The sequence below is a fragment of the Sorghum bicolor genome, chromosome 3 (assembly GCF_000003195.3).
Source record: "Sorghum bicolor cultivar BTx623 chromosome 3, Sorghum_bicolor_NCBIv3, whole genome shotgun sequence".
Lineage (NCBI taxonomy): Eukaryota > Viridiplantae > Streptophyta > Magnoliopsida > Poales > Poaceae > Sorghum > Sorghum bicolor.
Genome location: NC_012872.2, coordinates 61,107,601 through 61,121,327, shown reverse-complemented (window position 1 = coordinate 61,121,327; position 13,727 = coordinate 61,107,601). Strand labels below are relative to the sequence as shown.

The 13,727-nt window shown below is 45.2% G+C and overlaps 2 protein-coding genes across 2 annotated transcripts; both read right to left on the bottom strand.

Moving 5' to 3' along the window:
• Nucleotides 540–2,848, bottom strand: LOC8059173 (probable leucine-rich repeat receptor-like protein kinase At1g68400). The gene is made up of 2 exons (XM_021456296.1): nt 1,495–2,848; nt 540–1,381 (listed from the first exon to the last, which is right to left on the bottom strand). The coding sequence occupies exons 1-2, from the start codon at nt 2,846–2,848 to the stop codon at nt 753–755; spliced, it is 1,983 nt and encodes a 660-aa protein (XP_021311971.1). The 3' UTR covers nt 540–752.
• On the bottom strand, nt 4,047–9,367 carry LOC8069779 (probable mitochondrial-processing peptidase subunit beta, mitochondrial). Its single transcript, XM_002456194.2, has 9 exons — nt 8,706–9,367; nt 7,682–7,846; nt 7,455–7,592; nt 7,194–7,345; nt 6,975–7,083; nt 6,079–6,177; nt 4,974–5,039; nt 4,771–4,878; nt 4,047–4,400 (listed from the first exon to the last, which is right to left on the bottom strand). Exons 1-9 carry the CDS (start codon nt 9,273–9,275, stop codon nt 4,281–4,283), a joined length of 1,527 nt encoding a protein of 508 aa, XP_002456239.1. The 5' UTR covers nt 9,276–9,367; the 3' UTR covers nt 4,047–4,280.

Genomic DNA, 13,727 nt, shown 5'->3' with positions numbered 1-13,727 from the left:
GCTAGCAACTAAACAGCCCCCATATCTGTCATCTATGTTTTTGCTAGTAGTGTCGGTTCATAAAGTGTACATATTTGTCATCACAAATTTACTATGATTTTTCTAAATGAAATCAAACATAAAAATACCTAAATTCCTAACCTATCTTTAGGAAACAATAGCAGTGACGTTAGGTTTAGTAATTTTTTTCGTTATGTTTGGTACTTTCTGTATTTCAAACTAGATATTTTGGTTTTTCTAAATTAATTTTTACTATATATAAATGTACATTATGTCTTGATATATAGTAAAATAATATATGTAGAAAAAAATATTTTAGAATTTAGAATAGAGAGAAGTACATGTGGCCACTTTCTCCTTTTTTTTTCTTATGTTATTATTTCTGTAGAAGAGGTCGCTTTAGGAGAACTTGTTGGTGCTTCAATTCTCATGTTTCTTTTTTATTTGTTATTCCTCTCCTCTAATAAAATCTGCAGTAAGCGGATACAGTTAACGAAAGACAACTGACCGACACCCGGCAGTAATAGCATGTGAAGCTAACAGAGCCCATTTGCTTTTTTTTTTAGATTTCCATAAGATAATGGAGGATCTAAATTACACAAATCGATGCTACAACACCTGCTTGATGCAAACGGCGTTTCCACGCTGTTCTAGTGCTCATCACTACCCTGATTGTACAATGTTTCTTTTTTTCTCACGACATAGGTCAACAACGCTATGCTGTTACTCACCAGAAGATCGACTCCGCCGCGTCAAGAGCTTGAGGCAGGAGTAGACCTGGTGGTGTCCTCGGACACGCTGGGAGAGGACTCGTACGAGTGCCCCGCTTGCGACGGAGACGCGGAGCACTTGTTGTTGCTCCGCTTGCTCCCCCTGTCCCTGATGTCCTCGATCATCTTGGCCACCACAGCCATCCTGGGCCGCTCCCTCGGGTTGTCGGCGACGCAGAGCAGCGCCACCTGCAGGAGCGCCACCATCTCGTCCTCGGCGCCCTTGCTCCGCGGCAGCTCCACGTCGAACACCTCGCACGTCCGCTCCTCCCGCACCACGGTCCGCGCCCACCGCGGCAGGTCCGCGCTGCCGTCCCCCTCGGTTGACTGGCGCCCTGTGAGGAGCTCCAGCAGGATGACGCCGAAGCCGTGCACGTCCTGCTTCTGCAGGGCCTCCCCAGTCGGCGCCGGCGCGAGCAGCTGGAGGAGGGCGAAGTCGGAGACGCGCGCGTTGCCGCTGCCGTCGATGAGGATGTTCGAGGAAGTGAGGTGCCGGTGGGAGAGATTGCCGCCAGACACGCCGTGGAGGTAGGCGAGGCCGTGCGCCGCGTCCTGCGCCAGCTTCAGCCTGGTCTGCCAGCCCAGAGGTACTCTTGCCGGGCCACGGTTCTCTGCCCAGTCCAGAAGAGCGCCAATTTTGTGCACACGTCAGAAGACATCCCCTGGACCGCTCACACGTCCGAATTATATATACGTGCGACGAGAAATGAGGCGCGCAGCTCACCGTGCAAGAGGCTATGGAGGCTGCCGGTGGGCATGTAGTCGAAGACGAGGAGCAGCTCCTCCGTGGACGCGTAGAACGCGCGCAGGCCGACGACGTTGGCGTGCCGCCACGTGCCCATCTCCCTGGCCAGCTCCCTCCGCCGCCTCTCGTCCTCCCTCGACGTGCCGTCCCTCCTCCTCATCCTCTTCACCACCACCACCTCTCCGTGGGCCTCGTCGACGCCGCCGGCGTCGCTCGCGTCCACGACGTTGCCTCCCATGACCACACGGTACGTCGTCGCCGTTGCGCCTTTCCCCAGCATCTCTGCGGCGCCCTGCATGAGCGTGGCCACGTCGAACTCCACGCAGCACCCGTCGAAGCGCACCGTCTCCTCCCGCGCCACCGTCGAGTTGCCGGACGTAGAGCCGGCGCGCGGCCGTCTCGCCGGCTTCCTGTTCTTCAGTAGAAGCACGGCGCACAGTGCCGCCGCGACCAACGACGCGACCGCCGCGCCCACCGCTGACATGATCATCACGACCATCCACCGGTCATGGATCTTATTCCCCCTCCCCGTCGTCATCGATCCGTTGTTCGACGCCTCGCCGCCGCCGTCGTTGTACACGATCTGCTGCGGTTCATTGCACCGGCGGGCCAGCGGCGCGCCACAGAGCCCCGGATTCCCGTCGAACGACGACGCGGGGAAGGCAGCCGCGAGGCGGTTCGGGATCCGCCCCTCGAGGTGGTTGCCGGAGACGTTGAGCTCCGCGAGCATGGGCATTGCGTCCAGCGAGTCCGGCACGAACCCGACGAACGAATTCCGCTGGATGTTCAGCGTGAGGAGAGCACGGAGGCAGTGCCCGATCTCCGGCGGGATCGGGCCCGCGAGGTGGTTCCCCGAAAGGTCGAGACGGCGCAGGTGGCGAAGGCGCAGCACGGACTCGGGGAACCGGCCGGAGAAGCCATTGCCGGAGAGGTAGAGAAGCTTGAGGTGCGGCGCTAGGCGGGAGAAGTCGACGGCGTGGAGCGCGCCCGTGAAGGTGTTGTTCTTGAGGCTAAGGGACGAGAGAACGGGGAGGTCCGCGAGCAGCTCCAGCGCCGCGGCGTGCCCGCCGAGCCGGAGGCCTTCGAGGACGACGCGACGCACGCGGAGCGGGGAGGTGAGCGACGACGACGACGACGGCCGCTGGCAGGTGACGCCGCGCCACTTGGCGGCACAGGGGTCGGAGGACTCCGTCCATGAGCCGAGCGCCGCGGCGCGGTCGGAGCACACCGACTTGAATGCGAGCAGCGCGACGGCGTCGGGGCTCGGGGCAGGGGCGGAGGCGGAGGCGGAGGCGATCGCCAGTGTCAAGAGGAGCACGCGCAAAGCAACCATTGCAATGCTCGAGGCCGAGGCAGGGGAAGCGCCGAGTGCAGGAAGCGTGGGCGCGGGGAGCGGCTCGGCCTCGGCGCAGGGCTCGTAGGTGCAGGTGTATCCGTGTGTGTAGCAGTAATGGCGCGGAGGGGACGGAGTTGATGGTGCAACGGCCCGGTGCGTGAGGGATTAATGGGCGTGTGCGGGAGGAGGGCGCGGCCGCGCGGGGCGTCGCGCCCCCGCGGAAACGAGTGCGACCGGCGTGAGCCCATTTGCGCACCGTCGGAGCCACGCGGAGTGAAGGCCGACGCGACATTGGCAGCGCAGTCTGCATTGCGTTTGCGTGAACTCTCCCGGCTATCGTTTACGAGCACAGGAGCACTCGGAAGTACACCTTCACGGTCTCACACTGGTGCATCGTATTCGTTCTGCTGAAGCTCACATGAGAAAACCAGCCATGGTGCTTTGTGTTCAGGATTCAGGCCGTTTAGTTCACCCTGGAAACCAAAAAATTTTCAAGATTTCTCATCACATTGAATCTTATGGCACATACATGAAACATTAAATATAGACGAAAACAAAAACTAATTACATAGTTTAGCTGTAAATCACGAGACGAATCTTTTGATTCTAGTTAGTTCATGATTGAATAATATTTATCATTTCGAAACTAAACAAGTCCTCAACCGAGAAACTACAGAAACTAGTGTCTGATCTGCCATTGAATGCTCGTCACTTGTCGCTGAGTCATCACTGATTCACTGGTGCATACAGTATGCTGTATAATGGTTTCCTGTGTATCTGAGCGTCATCAGCCTGGCCAGAAAAACAAGAAGACACAACACGGCCGTAGCTATACTGCATTGTCTCTGCCTCCACCCTCCAGTATGAAAAGAAATCGAGTTTTTGTTCTCATGCGACCTTTTTCTCCGTATGTCTTGGGCTCCACATTTCGTTTGGAAAGTTTTGGCTGTCAGGTCTTCTACCAAATCAGTTCATGCTGATAACTTTAACCCCATACACAAATACCCAAAAAGCCCATTCGTTCTAACCTTTTAGGTTTGCACCTAATGCAGACTCAAACTGCTGACCGCGCATTACTAGGTAAGATAGGCAATTGATGTGTGGACTCAGGAATACAGAATACAGCAATATATCTGATGTTCTACGATTCTCTGTTCATAAGTTATTCTTACAACTAAGCTCTTTTGCCAGTTAATAATTTCAATATGCTTTATTTATATCAAAAGCAACTCATAGATGAGGTGAATTCGTAAGTAGAGCACCAGAGCAAAGGAAGCTATTTGCACATTTAGCATCAAATAAGTATAGTACAAACACAGAAGGAAAATATCTAACAAATAACTGAAATAACTGATACTATCTATCTATTGATAATTTCTTGGAATGAATGACCTAGAGTTACAACAACACTATAAAATAACATCTTCAACTATTTTGCATTCCCAAAGAATATTCTTCGAGTAAAATCATCATCAGAACAGGTTTCCGAGCGAAACCAACTAAGCTCTGGCAAATTCGTGAGCTGTCCCACTCCAGCCAGAGCAACATCCTGTAAATTGACAAAACAATCATGTCAGCGCATGAGGTATTCAAAGATACTGTATTAAAACTCCTGCTGGGATGCATTGCACAAGTTTCTCGCACACAGACCAAGCAACACCCCGAAGGCCAGTTGTCCTAGACTGCCGACGAGGGGTGTTTTTTAACCTAGGTCTGTTTAAATTCACTCAGGGAGAGTGCTGACGAGGGGTGCTTTTTAACCTATGTCTGTTTACTTTCAGTCTCACAGACAGTTGAACCCAAGACCTAAGATGAGATTTACCTTATCACCAAAGATACAGACCACTATACAGACCCGTTCACCAAAGATACTGTATTACTCTGCGTTAGTAGAATAGTCACCACTTTTGGAGATTTACCTTATCAATTATGTACTCCTTGGCAGTTTCCATTACTGTAGCACAGTCAACAGCATCAATGCGCGCAAAAAGCTCTAGGAATGGCATAACTCGCCCATAAGTTAGCATCTGCACGAGATAGTTGAGGAAAAATCTTATTATATTAATCAGGATGGGAGAAGCTGCTGCTATCCTGAGAAATTTAGGCTAGAATAGTAGAATACCTGGCGACCATTATTCTCAGAAACTGCGGTGGATCCATCAATGTGAAGTAACAGAGCAGATTTCAGCTGGCATAAGATACATGTGTTAGTTCTAAAATCTGTTTCAGGTTCCACTAATGCAAACCAGATCTATCAAGTTGCAGGTTAGTGTTTACATGAGGAGACAGTTCTGCGTTCACCAATATTTAGGGGAACATATATGTGAATGTCACAACAGTATTACATCATATTATAGCATATTTAATGCTTCTAATTGTCCACAATAACACAGTATCATATACTCCCTCAATCTCAAGATATAAGGTGCAATTTGACTTGGCATGGCCTTCAAAATCATACTTTAACCGTTAATTTATACTATTGTATGTAATTTATGGCAACAACAAAAGTATCATTAGAAAGTATTTGTAAAGACAAATCTGATGTTACCACTATTGTAGTATATAATTTTTTTATATTATTAGACTAATTATTGGTCAAAGATAATGAAGTTTGAATTTTGAAATACATGCATGCCTTATATCCTGAGTCAGAGGGAGTATCCACTATAGTTTAAAGGGAAGGGGAAGGTCTGTCTTTATGAACATGTAGCAATTTTCCCAAGTAAAAAAGATATCCGCTGCCAGGGGAGGGAGGGAGGGTGAATATGATCTTACTAGAGAAAGCTTATAGGATTACTAGACAATTCATGTATAACCAAATCAACGATATGTCAGGAACCATGCCATACCCGTGTCAAGGGTTATTAGAGAAAGCTAATGTTATCAAGTTGTCCGACTAATCGCGATTAGTTGGGCTGATCAGTGCCATGGCGATCAGTTATGTACTACGATTAGTCACGATTGATCAGGCTGATCGGTGCCATGTCAACTAGGATCGATTAGAGGATTTGATAACGTTGGATAGAATATTATTTATTATAAATATTCACTGCCATGTGCTCGCTATTGATGAATCATAGTTCTATATAGACAGGGCCAGATCAATAAAACTAAAGAATTAGCTTTCTCCCTTCTCTAATGAGACAAAGTAACCCATCACCTTTTTTCTACTATAAATAGCAATACCCAAAAAAAAGATATTAACAGCTGACAGAACCAGCTACCTGATTGCGGGCACGAGCAACCTCTGTTTCTGACACTTGGGATGCAAGTCTTCTAAACTCCGCCATTATTAGCCGTGACAAGTCATGCAGGGTGTCAGGCTGTAATTGATTTCACAAATTGTAAGAAACATTGTAGCAATCAATATCTCCGTCAAACCAATATGAATGTTCAGCTGCTGGTATAGATGAATGGTCACTCAAAATTTCAATACAACTATGTGCTGTGCAAATACAAGTGATTGTCTGAGTAGTTTATTGATCCATATAATATTAACCAGACATTGGCAACATTCAGCCTATGTGACAGAATATATATAGAGTATTTATGAATACCCCTCATCATTTGAACAAGGAAGTTCCCTTCCTAGTGCCATTGATTCACTCAAACAATTATGTCCTATCCCACCAGAAGGCATTCAGAATCCTCGCTGCTTGTGATCATTAAAATGTCTAACCACAAATGTTGCAAGGAAACACCCACGCCTAATCAGTGACCACTATTTCATCCACTCATCAATCTAAAAATCTTATTTTGGAATGAGAGAGCCTTTAAAAGTATATTCTGACCACCATCCATCTTAACTATATTTTCAATTGCTATATAAAGTCTCAAAGACGAACTATTGATGCAATATCTATATAATAGCATGCGTGTAATTTGTGACTAATTGATGATCAAAACTCATAAAGTTTAACCTTTCCAAATCAAAATATGTGTTGCATTGATGAATTGAGGGAGTACTATACTAAATTAATCTTTATGCAATTCCAGAGCTTACAAAAAAACGAACTCATAATGAGATAAAAGAAAAAAGACAGGAGATCCTATAAGTGTCGATCTTATGTTCAGGCTAGTTGGACTAGTACAAACTTAAAAGATTGAGCAACAAACTTACCGGAGCAATGGTATAAATGCCAAATATTCCTGTGTCCCGATAGTTAGTATTGAACGCCATGAGGCTCTCAGCTAAATTAGCATTGCTGATACCACGAGCTAAAGAAGACCTAGTAGTTTCAATAAGTAGCATCAGTGTTAAACAGTAATTTGGTGGTATGACACTAGGAAAGCAAATTACTAACAAATCAAATGTAAACTAGGAAGGGAATTCTCATACCCTGAGCAGTTCCCAACCCCAATGCTCCTGTTCCAGGATCCCAATATGCTTTGGATCACCATAAGGGGAATGGAGCTAGGATCAGTCCATGATGAACCTTTGAAAGCTATTGCAACATGTGCTAGAGGCAACTCTGCATTTTCTACACGAACCTACAAAAGCTGAAGATCAGTTGAGTGGGAAAAAACACTAAACTAAATTAAAGATTATTTGAAATGGCCTAGAAATAGTTAAATAAGATCCTGTATGAACAAACCAGACCTCAGATCCAGTAAAAACAGCTGGGTTCGCCTCGACAAGCTGATCAGCAGTAGTTGGATCAGTGGAAAATTCTGTGAATAATTCTTTCACTTGATCAACAAACTCATCGTGACTGACACTTCCAGCAGCAGATACAACCTAGACCAGACAGCAGAATAAAAATTTTACATTCTCTGTTCAAGCAGAATCAATACCTATGAACTTTCAGAATTGTCAGAAAGAAATACCATTCGAGGACAGGTATAGTGAGTTGAGATATACTGCTCCAAGTCTTTCTTAGATATGGACCTAATATTCTCTTCAGGACCTAATATTGTGTCCCCTAGTGGATGGCCTTGGAATGCTGCTGCATGCAAGTGATCAAATATCACCTCTTCCATCATACCTTGCACCTGTTTTTCAATAAAAACATATCAGGCATCCACATCAGGCAATAAATGTTCCATTTTAGTAGCAAGAGCTGTTATTAGCATTTTTTCACTGATGGTCAGGAAGAATAATGTTAAAAAGGAAAACCAGCAATGCTACATGGTTAAAATTTTGTTTTTTTAGGCCTTGTTTAGTTCACCCAAAAAACCAAAAACTTTTCAAGATTCCCTGTCACATCGAATCTTGCGGCACATGCATGAAGTATTAAATATAGATAAAAATAAAAACTAATTACACAGTTTGCCTGTAAATCGTGAGATGAATCTTTTGAGTTTAGTAACTCCATGATTAGACAATGTTTGTCAAATAAAAACGAAAGTGTTACAATACCCTCACCAAAAAATTTTGGGAACTAAACAAGGCCTTATATTGATTGTCATAGCACATGAATCATCAGGATATCACTAAACGGCAACGTATCTAGTGCAAACTCATCTCCCATGCAAACTGTGCAAACTCTAATCTGGACCGTAGGATATTGATCCAAGGAGGCGCATGAGAGAGGTGGAAGGAGGGATTTGTAAAAGTGTGATTAAGAGCGGGCGGTTAAGTGCAAAATTACCCAATCTTTCCATGCCCCTTGGATCAACATCCTATGGTCCAGATTAGAGTTTGCACAGTTTGCACAGGAGATGAGTTTGCACTAGATCCGTTCCCTCACTAAACAGCTGCATTTACTGCTAAATATCATCATTGCATGCAGCACCAGTAAAAATGTTCTCCCCTACAAATAATGTTAAGTACTTTATGGTAGCAAAGCAAGAAATCGAGGTCTGAAGAGCAAGAAAGGTACAACACAGCAAATTCGTGGGACAAGCTCACCTCCTCCATCTCACGGAGGATGACGCCGCGCTCCCGCTGGATGGCCTTTTCGGGGAATCGCGGGTGCTGTAGGATGTCGCTGAGGACGTCGAGCGCCGCCGGAACGTGGCGCGCCTGCACGTCAGCGAAGAAGGTGGTCTGCTCGCGGGAGGTATACGCGTTGAGGCGCGCGCCCATGTCCTCGATCTCCACCTCGAGCGCCTGCGCGTTGGGCCGGCGCCGGCTGCCCTTGAAGGCCATGTGCTCGAGGAAGTGCGCGGTTCCGTTGGTTCCAGGGAGCTCGAAGCGGCTCCCCGCATCGACCCAGACGCCGACGGAGGCCATCCGTGTGGCGGCCGGGTAGGCCTGCGTGACGACGCGGAGGCCCGAGGGGAGCGTGGAGACGCGCGCGGCGGGGAACCGGAGGTGAGGGGAGTGGTCAGGGGTGCGGGGCACCGGCGAGGCGTGGCGGAGGAAGCGGCTGGTGGAGGGCGACGGGGAGACAGGGGTGGTGGAGGAGGTGTGGAGGAGGCGGTTGAGGTAGGGGAGGAGCCGGCGCCTCGAGCGGGCGGCGGAGGCGAGAGCGGCCATGATGTGTTCGACGGAATCCCTCTACCGTCGCGCCGCCAAAGAGGGGAGACGTCCGGGTTTTTTCCCCCTCTTTCCGTTTGTTATTTCGGCGGTCGGAGGGCTACCGGCTACCGCTGACTTGGGCCTTGTTTACTTCCACCCAAAATCCTAAAAATTTTCAAGATTCCCCGTCACATCGAATCTTTAAACATATGCATGGAGTATTAAATATAGATAAAAATAAAAACTAATTGCACAGTTTGGTCGAAATTGACGAGACGAATCTTTTGAGCCTGGTTAATCTATGATTGGACAATAATTACCACAAACAAACGAAAGTGCTACAGTGTCACAAAACTTTTTCATTCAGGAACGAGTCGGGCCAGTAGTCCTGGCCGTGTTTACTTTAAAAAAAATGTAAAATAAAAATAGTAGTACTTTTGTTTGTATTTGATAAATATTATCTAACAACTAAGTAGGTTCAAAAGATTCATCTCGTAAATTATAGATAAACTGTGCAATTAATTATTATTTTTATCTATATTTAATGCCACGTACATATGCCATAAAATTCGATGTGACAGGAAATCTGAAACTTTTTGCAAAATTTTTGAGGAACTAAACAAGGCCCAAACTTAGGCCTTGATCAGTTTGCAAATTTTTTTTTGTTTTTGGGTCGTGAAGCACTTTTCATTTTTATTTGTCAAACATTAAACAATCATATACTCCCTCCGTCCTAATATATAAGGTGTAACTACTTTTTACTTATGTCCTATGATATAAGGCGTGCTCTCTTACAAACATAAATGCAATACTATTAATGTTGTGAGAGAGAATTAAATGTGTTCTTGGTCTTTGAATCTGAGGTGGTTACGCCTTATATACCGGGACGGAGGGAGTACTAACTAAACTCAAAAGATTCATCTCGCGATTTACAGTCAAACTGTGCAATTAGTTTTTATTTTTATCTATATTTAATGTTTCATGCATGTGCCATAAGATTTGATGTGACAAGAAATCTTAAAAAAATTAGGTAGTTGTTGGGAACTAAGGTCTTGTTTATAGTTCCCATGAAAAAACAAAAAAATTTCAAGATTCCCTATCACATCGAATCTTACGGCACATGCATAGAGCATTAAATATAGATAAAAACAAAACTAATTGCATAGTTTGTCTGTAAATCGTGAGACGAATCTTTTAAGCCTAGTTACTTCATGATTGGACAATGTTTGTCAAATAAAAACGAAAGTGCTACAGTAGTGAAATCTAAAAAAATTCGCAACTAAACAAGGCCTTACTGAGTACCATAAAACAAGACAACAGGCAACAGTAAGGAAGAAAATATGAGATGTGGAGAAGTTTACTTGTGAATTTGATTGATCTTAAATCTGTTGTTGTTGTACTGTATTGTTTTTCTCAATAGCGTTACCTAGACACCGGAATCAAACTTGTTTGCTGCTGACGGTGGATAGCGTCAACATTTTATAGATCAAAAGGATATGAAACATACATTAATATCTAGAAGGCTAGGGGTTTATCTAACAATTTTCACGAGTTTTGATGATTTATTAGTTTTTAGGGACCGAACCAGAAAACACTGAAAAAGGGACATAACTATAAATATACACCACGGAATTATGCACAACTCAAGAATACGCCAAACTACTCTAGAAGGATCCAGAAGACACCATAGCGAAGGGGAGGCAGGGCCACCTCCAGGTGGGGCCGCCCGGCCCCACCTGCCAGGCCGGCCGGCCTCCTGTGAGGGGAACCCTCTCCCCCCTTCTGGAGTGTCATTCTACCGCCCTTAAGGATCAATCTCCACCGTACCTTAAGTCGGTTTGATCCAACGATCGTCGTTTCTCCCACCGGGCTATAAATACAGGGCCAGAGCCCCCATCCTAAAACCCTAATTCATTTTATAATCTCTGAGAGGGGTCCCTCGAATGGATCAACCTCTCTAGCATCTAGACATGTGGATAATAGTGAGATGGAGAGTGAGGGAGGAGTTCGGAGGAGGTGCCGGCCTGTCGATACTCCCTCTATGGCTTGTACTTCAGCGGATTCAAGTTCTTCATGAGTTCGTCTTCGAGATTTCTCTGGTAATCATCTTTTGGTCTAAGTTTACTTTGTTATTATATTGTTCATCTAGTTTGCGACTCTTTGGAGTACTTTATTCCTATTCCAGAGGGAGTAGAGTATTAATCATAGTGTAGGCATGACGCTTAGGCTAGGGGTAATCATGAATGTCCCCTAATCTTCCGGATCGGTGGTAGATCATAGGTGTGACAGACCTATTGAGTCCTCTGTAGTCCACCTCCCGTTGATAGGTTTGGTAGGATGCGGTTATCAGAGTAGGGCGAGGTTTTTGTACTTAATCTGCTCTGAATAATGTCCCGATGTTGAATTGTAGAACCAATGTTAAAAGAAGAGAACCATAGTTATCCTCTCTATACTGCTATTATCATCAATCTATACTGCTATTATCATCAATCTATATCACTATTATCAACCACATTAAACCTTAGCTTAGTGTCTACCTTAGTATAATCTTTATCTTTCTACTTTTATCTTAAGCCACCTTTAGTTGAGTTACACCATAGTTAATCACACATGTTTCCTTGTGGATACGATACTTAAAACCTCCAGGTGAAGTGCTACAACAGTATTATATTTGTGCGCTTCGCGGATAGTTATATTTTCTTGTGTGCATTTAATTAGTACCAACATTTGTCAAGCCAGATACCTCACATCCATGCCGGATTTCAATACACTGTTTTTTGTTTCCAAATGTATTTGACATGTCAAAAGAAAAATCTACCGAATCGTACACCAATACAAACATCCATGTCTATATAAGTTATGACACATGTTTTCACACTATATTGTAGGTTTCTTTTGGAATAAAATTATTTAATTTGTCGTTGAATTATTGCATGTTGAGCTATGGTACAAGTTTAAAGTGCCGTGATGGTTTATATTTCCCACTGTATGATGTAGATTTAATATTTTATATGATCCTTGTAGTGAACATGACTTTGTTCTCTAGTACTCAAATTATCATATTTATTTTGTATATTTGTATAATGATAAAATTACGTATAAATTTTTAGGTACAAATTAGACTTTTTATGAGAGAATTGCAATCTGAGCCATTTTCTATACCCAACATATCGGCTCTGCGACCCTTGGCGAGAGACCTTCTTCATTCGCCAGGAATGGATTCACCCCATGCTGAGCTCATCTTCGACGACTATGTTGCGTCCACCTTCGGTGTGGAGTCAAGTCAGATTCCTAGCCCCTACCTCAGCCCTCTCGGGGGCCTGGGAAGCAGGGGTGGTCTTCAGCACCCTCGGCAGCTCGATGTCCCAGTCACAGCTCTGAATCCCTCTACCAATGGTGATGGTCGCGGTTCTGCTCGCCAGCTACTTCCTCTCCAGCACTCTCGGCACACTACGGCGTCCCCTAGGGCGCCGGAGGAGCCATGACGCTCCTATCGTGGAACTGCCGGGGATCGGGCGGGTCCCTGAGCAGCCGTAAGATGATCCACCTCGCCCGCTTAATTACCACTACTAAGTCCCAGGTATGCTTCATCTCCGAAACCCGTAACTCTTCTATTTCTCACAATTCTATTATAAATAAATTCAATGCTTCTAATGCTTTCGTAGTCCCTGCTCTAGGCCGTTCTGGCGGCCTTTGGCTCATCTGGAAGCAGGACGTTAGTTTTAATATAATTCAGCACTCTCACCACTTTATTTTCGCGGTGTGTAATAATAAGTTAGACAATCACCGTTTCGGTCTTGTGTGTGTCTATGGTGATCCCCATCATTGCCTCCTTGAACACATCTGGATGCAAGTGTTTCATTTTGTGCAGAGTCATCAAGACTTGCCTATGTTCTGCATGGGTGATATGAACGAAATTATGCATCCTAATGAGAAGCATGGTCCGGGTACGCCACACATGTGTCGTATTAATGTTTTCTGTGATCTTGTTAAGCGATGTGGTTTTCTGAATCTTGGCTATAGCGGCCCGGCTTACACCTGGACGAATAAAAGATTTACGTCTGCTCCTACTTTTCAAAGGTTAGACCGATGTTTTGCTAATGCTGAATGGTGTATGATTTATCCTCGCACTTCGGTTTTTCATCTTCCCATGTTAAACAGTGACCATGCCCCGATTCTTACTTTACTTGATTCTCACAAACGTAGTACTACAAAACCTTTTCGCTTTGAAAATTGGTGGCTTCTAGAGGACGACTATAATTCCATTGCCAAAAATAGTTGGGCCAAATCCGCTAACAGACCCTTTCACCACAAAACTAGATTCCTTGCTACCGATCTTAAGACTTGGCGTCGCAAAAAACCTAGAATCGATGAGCAATTAAATAGAATTGAGGATTCTATTCTTCAGGCGCAATCCATTCACCCCTCTCTCCAAGATTATACTCTGCAGGATCATTTAGCTCGTCAGCA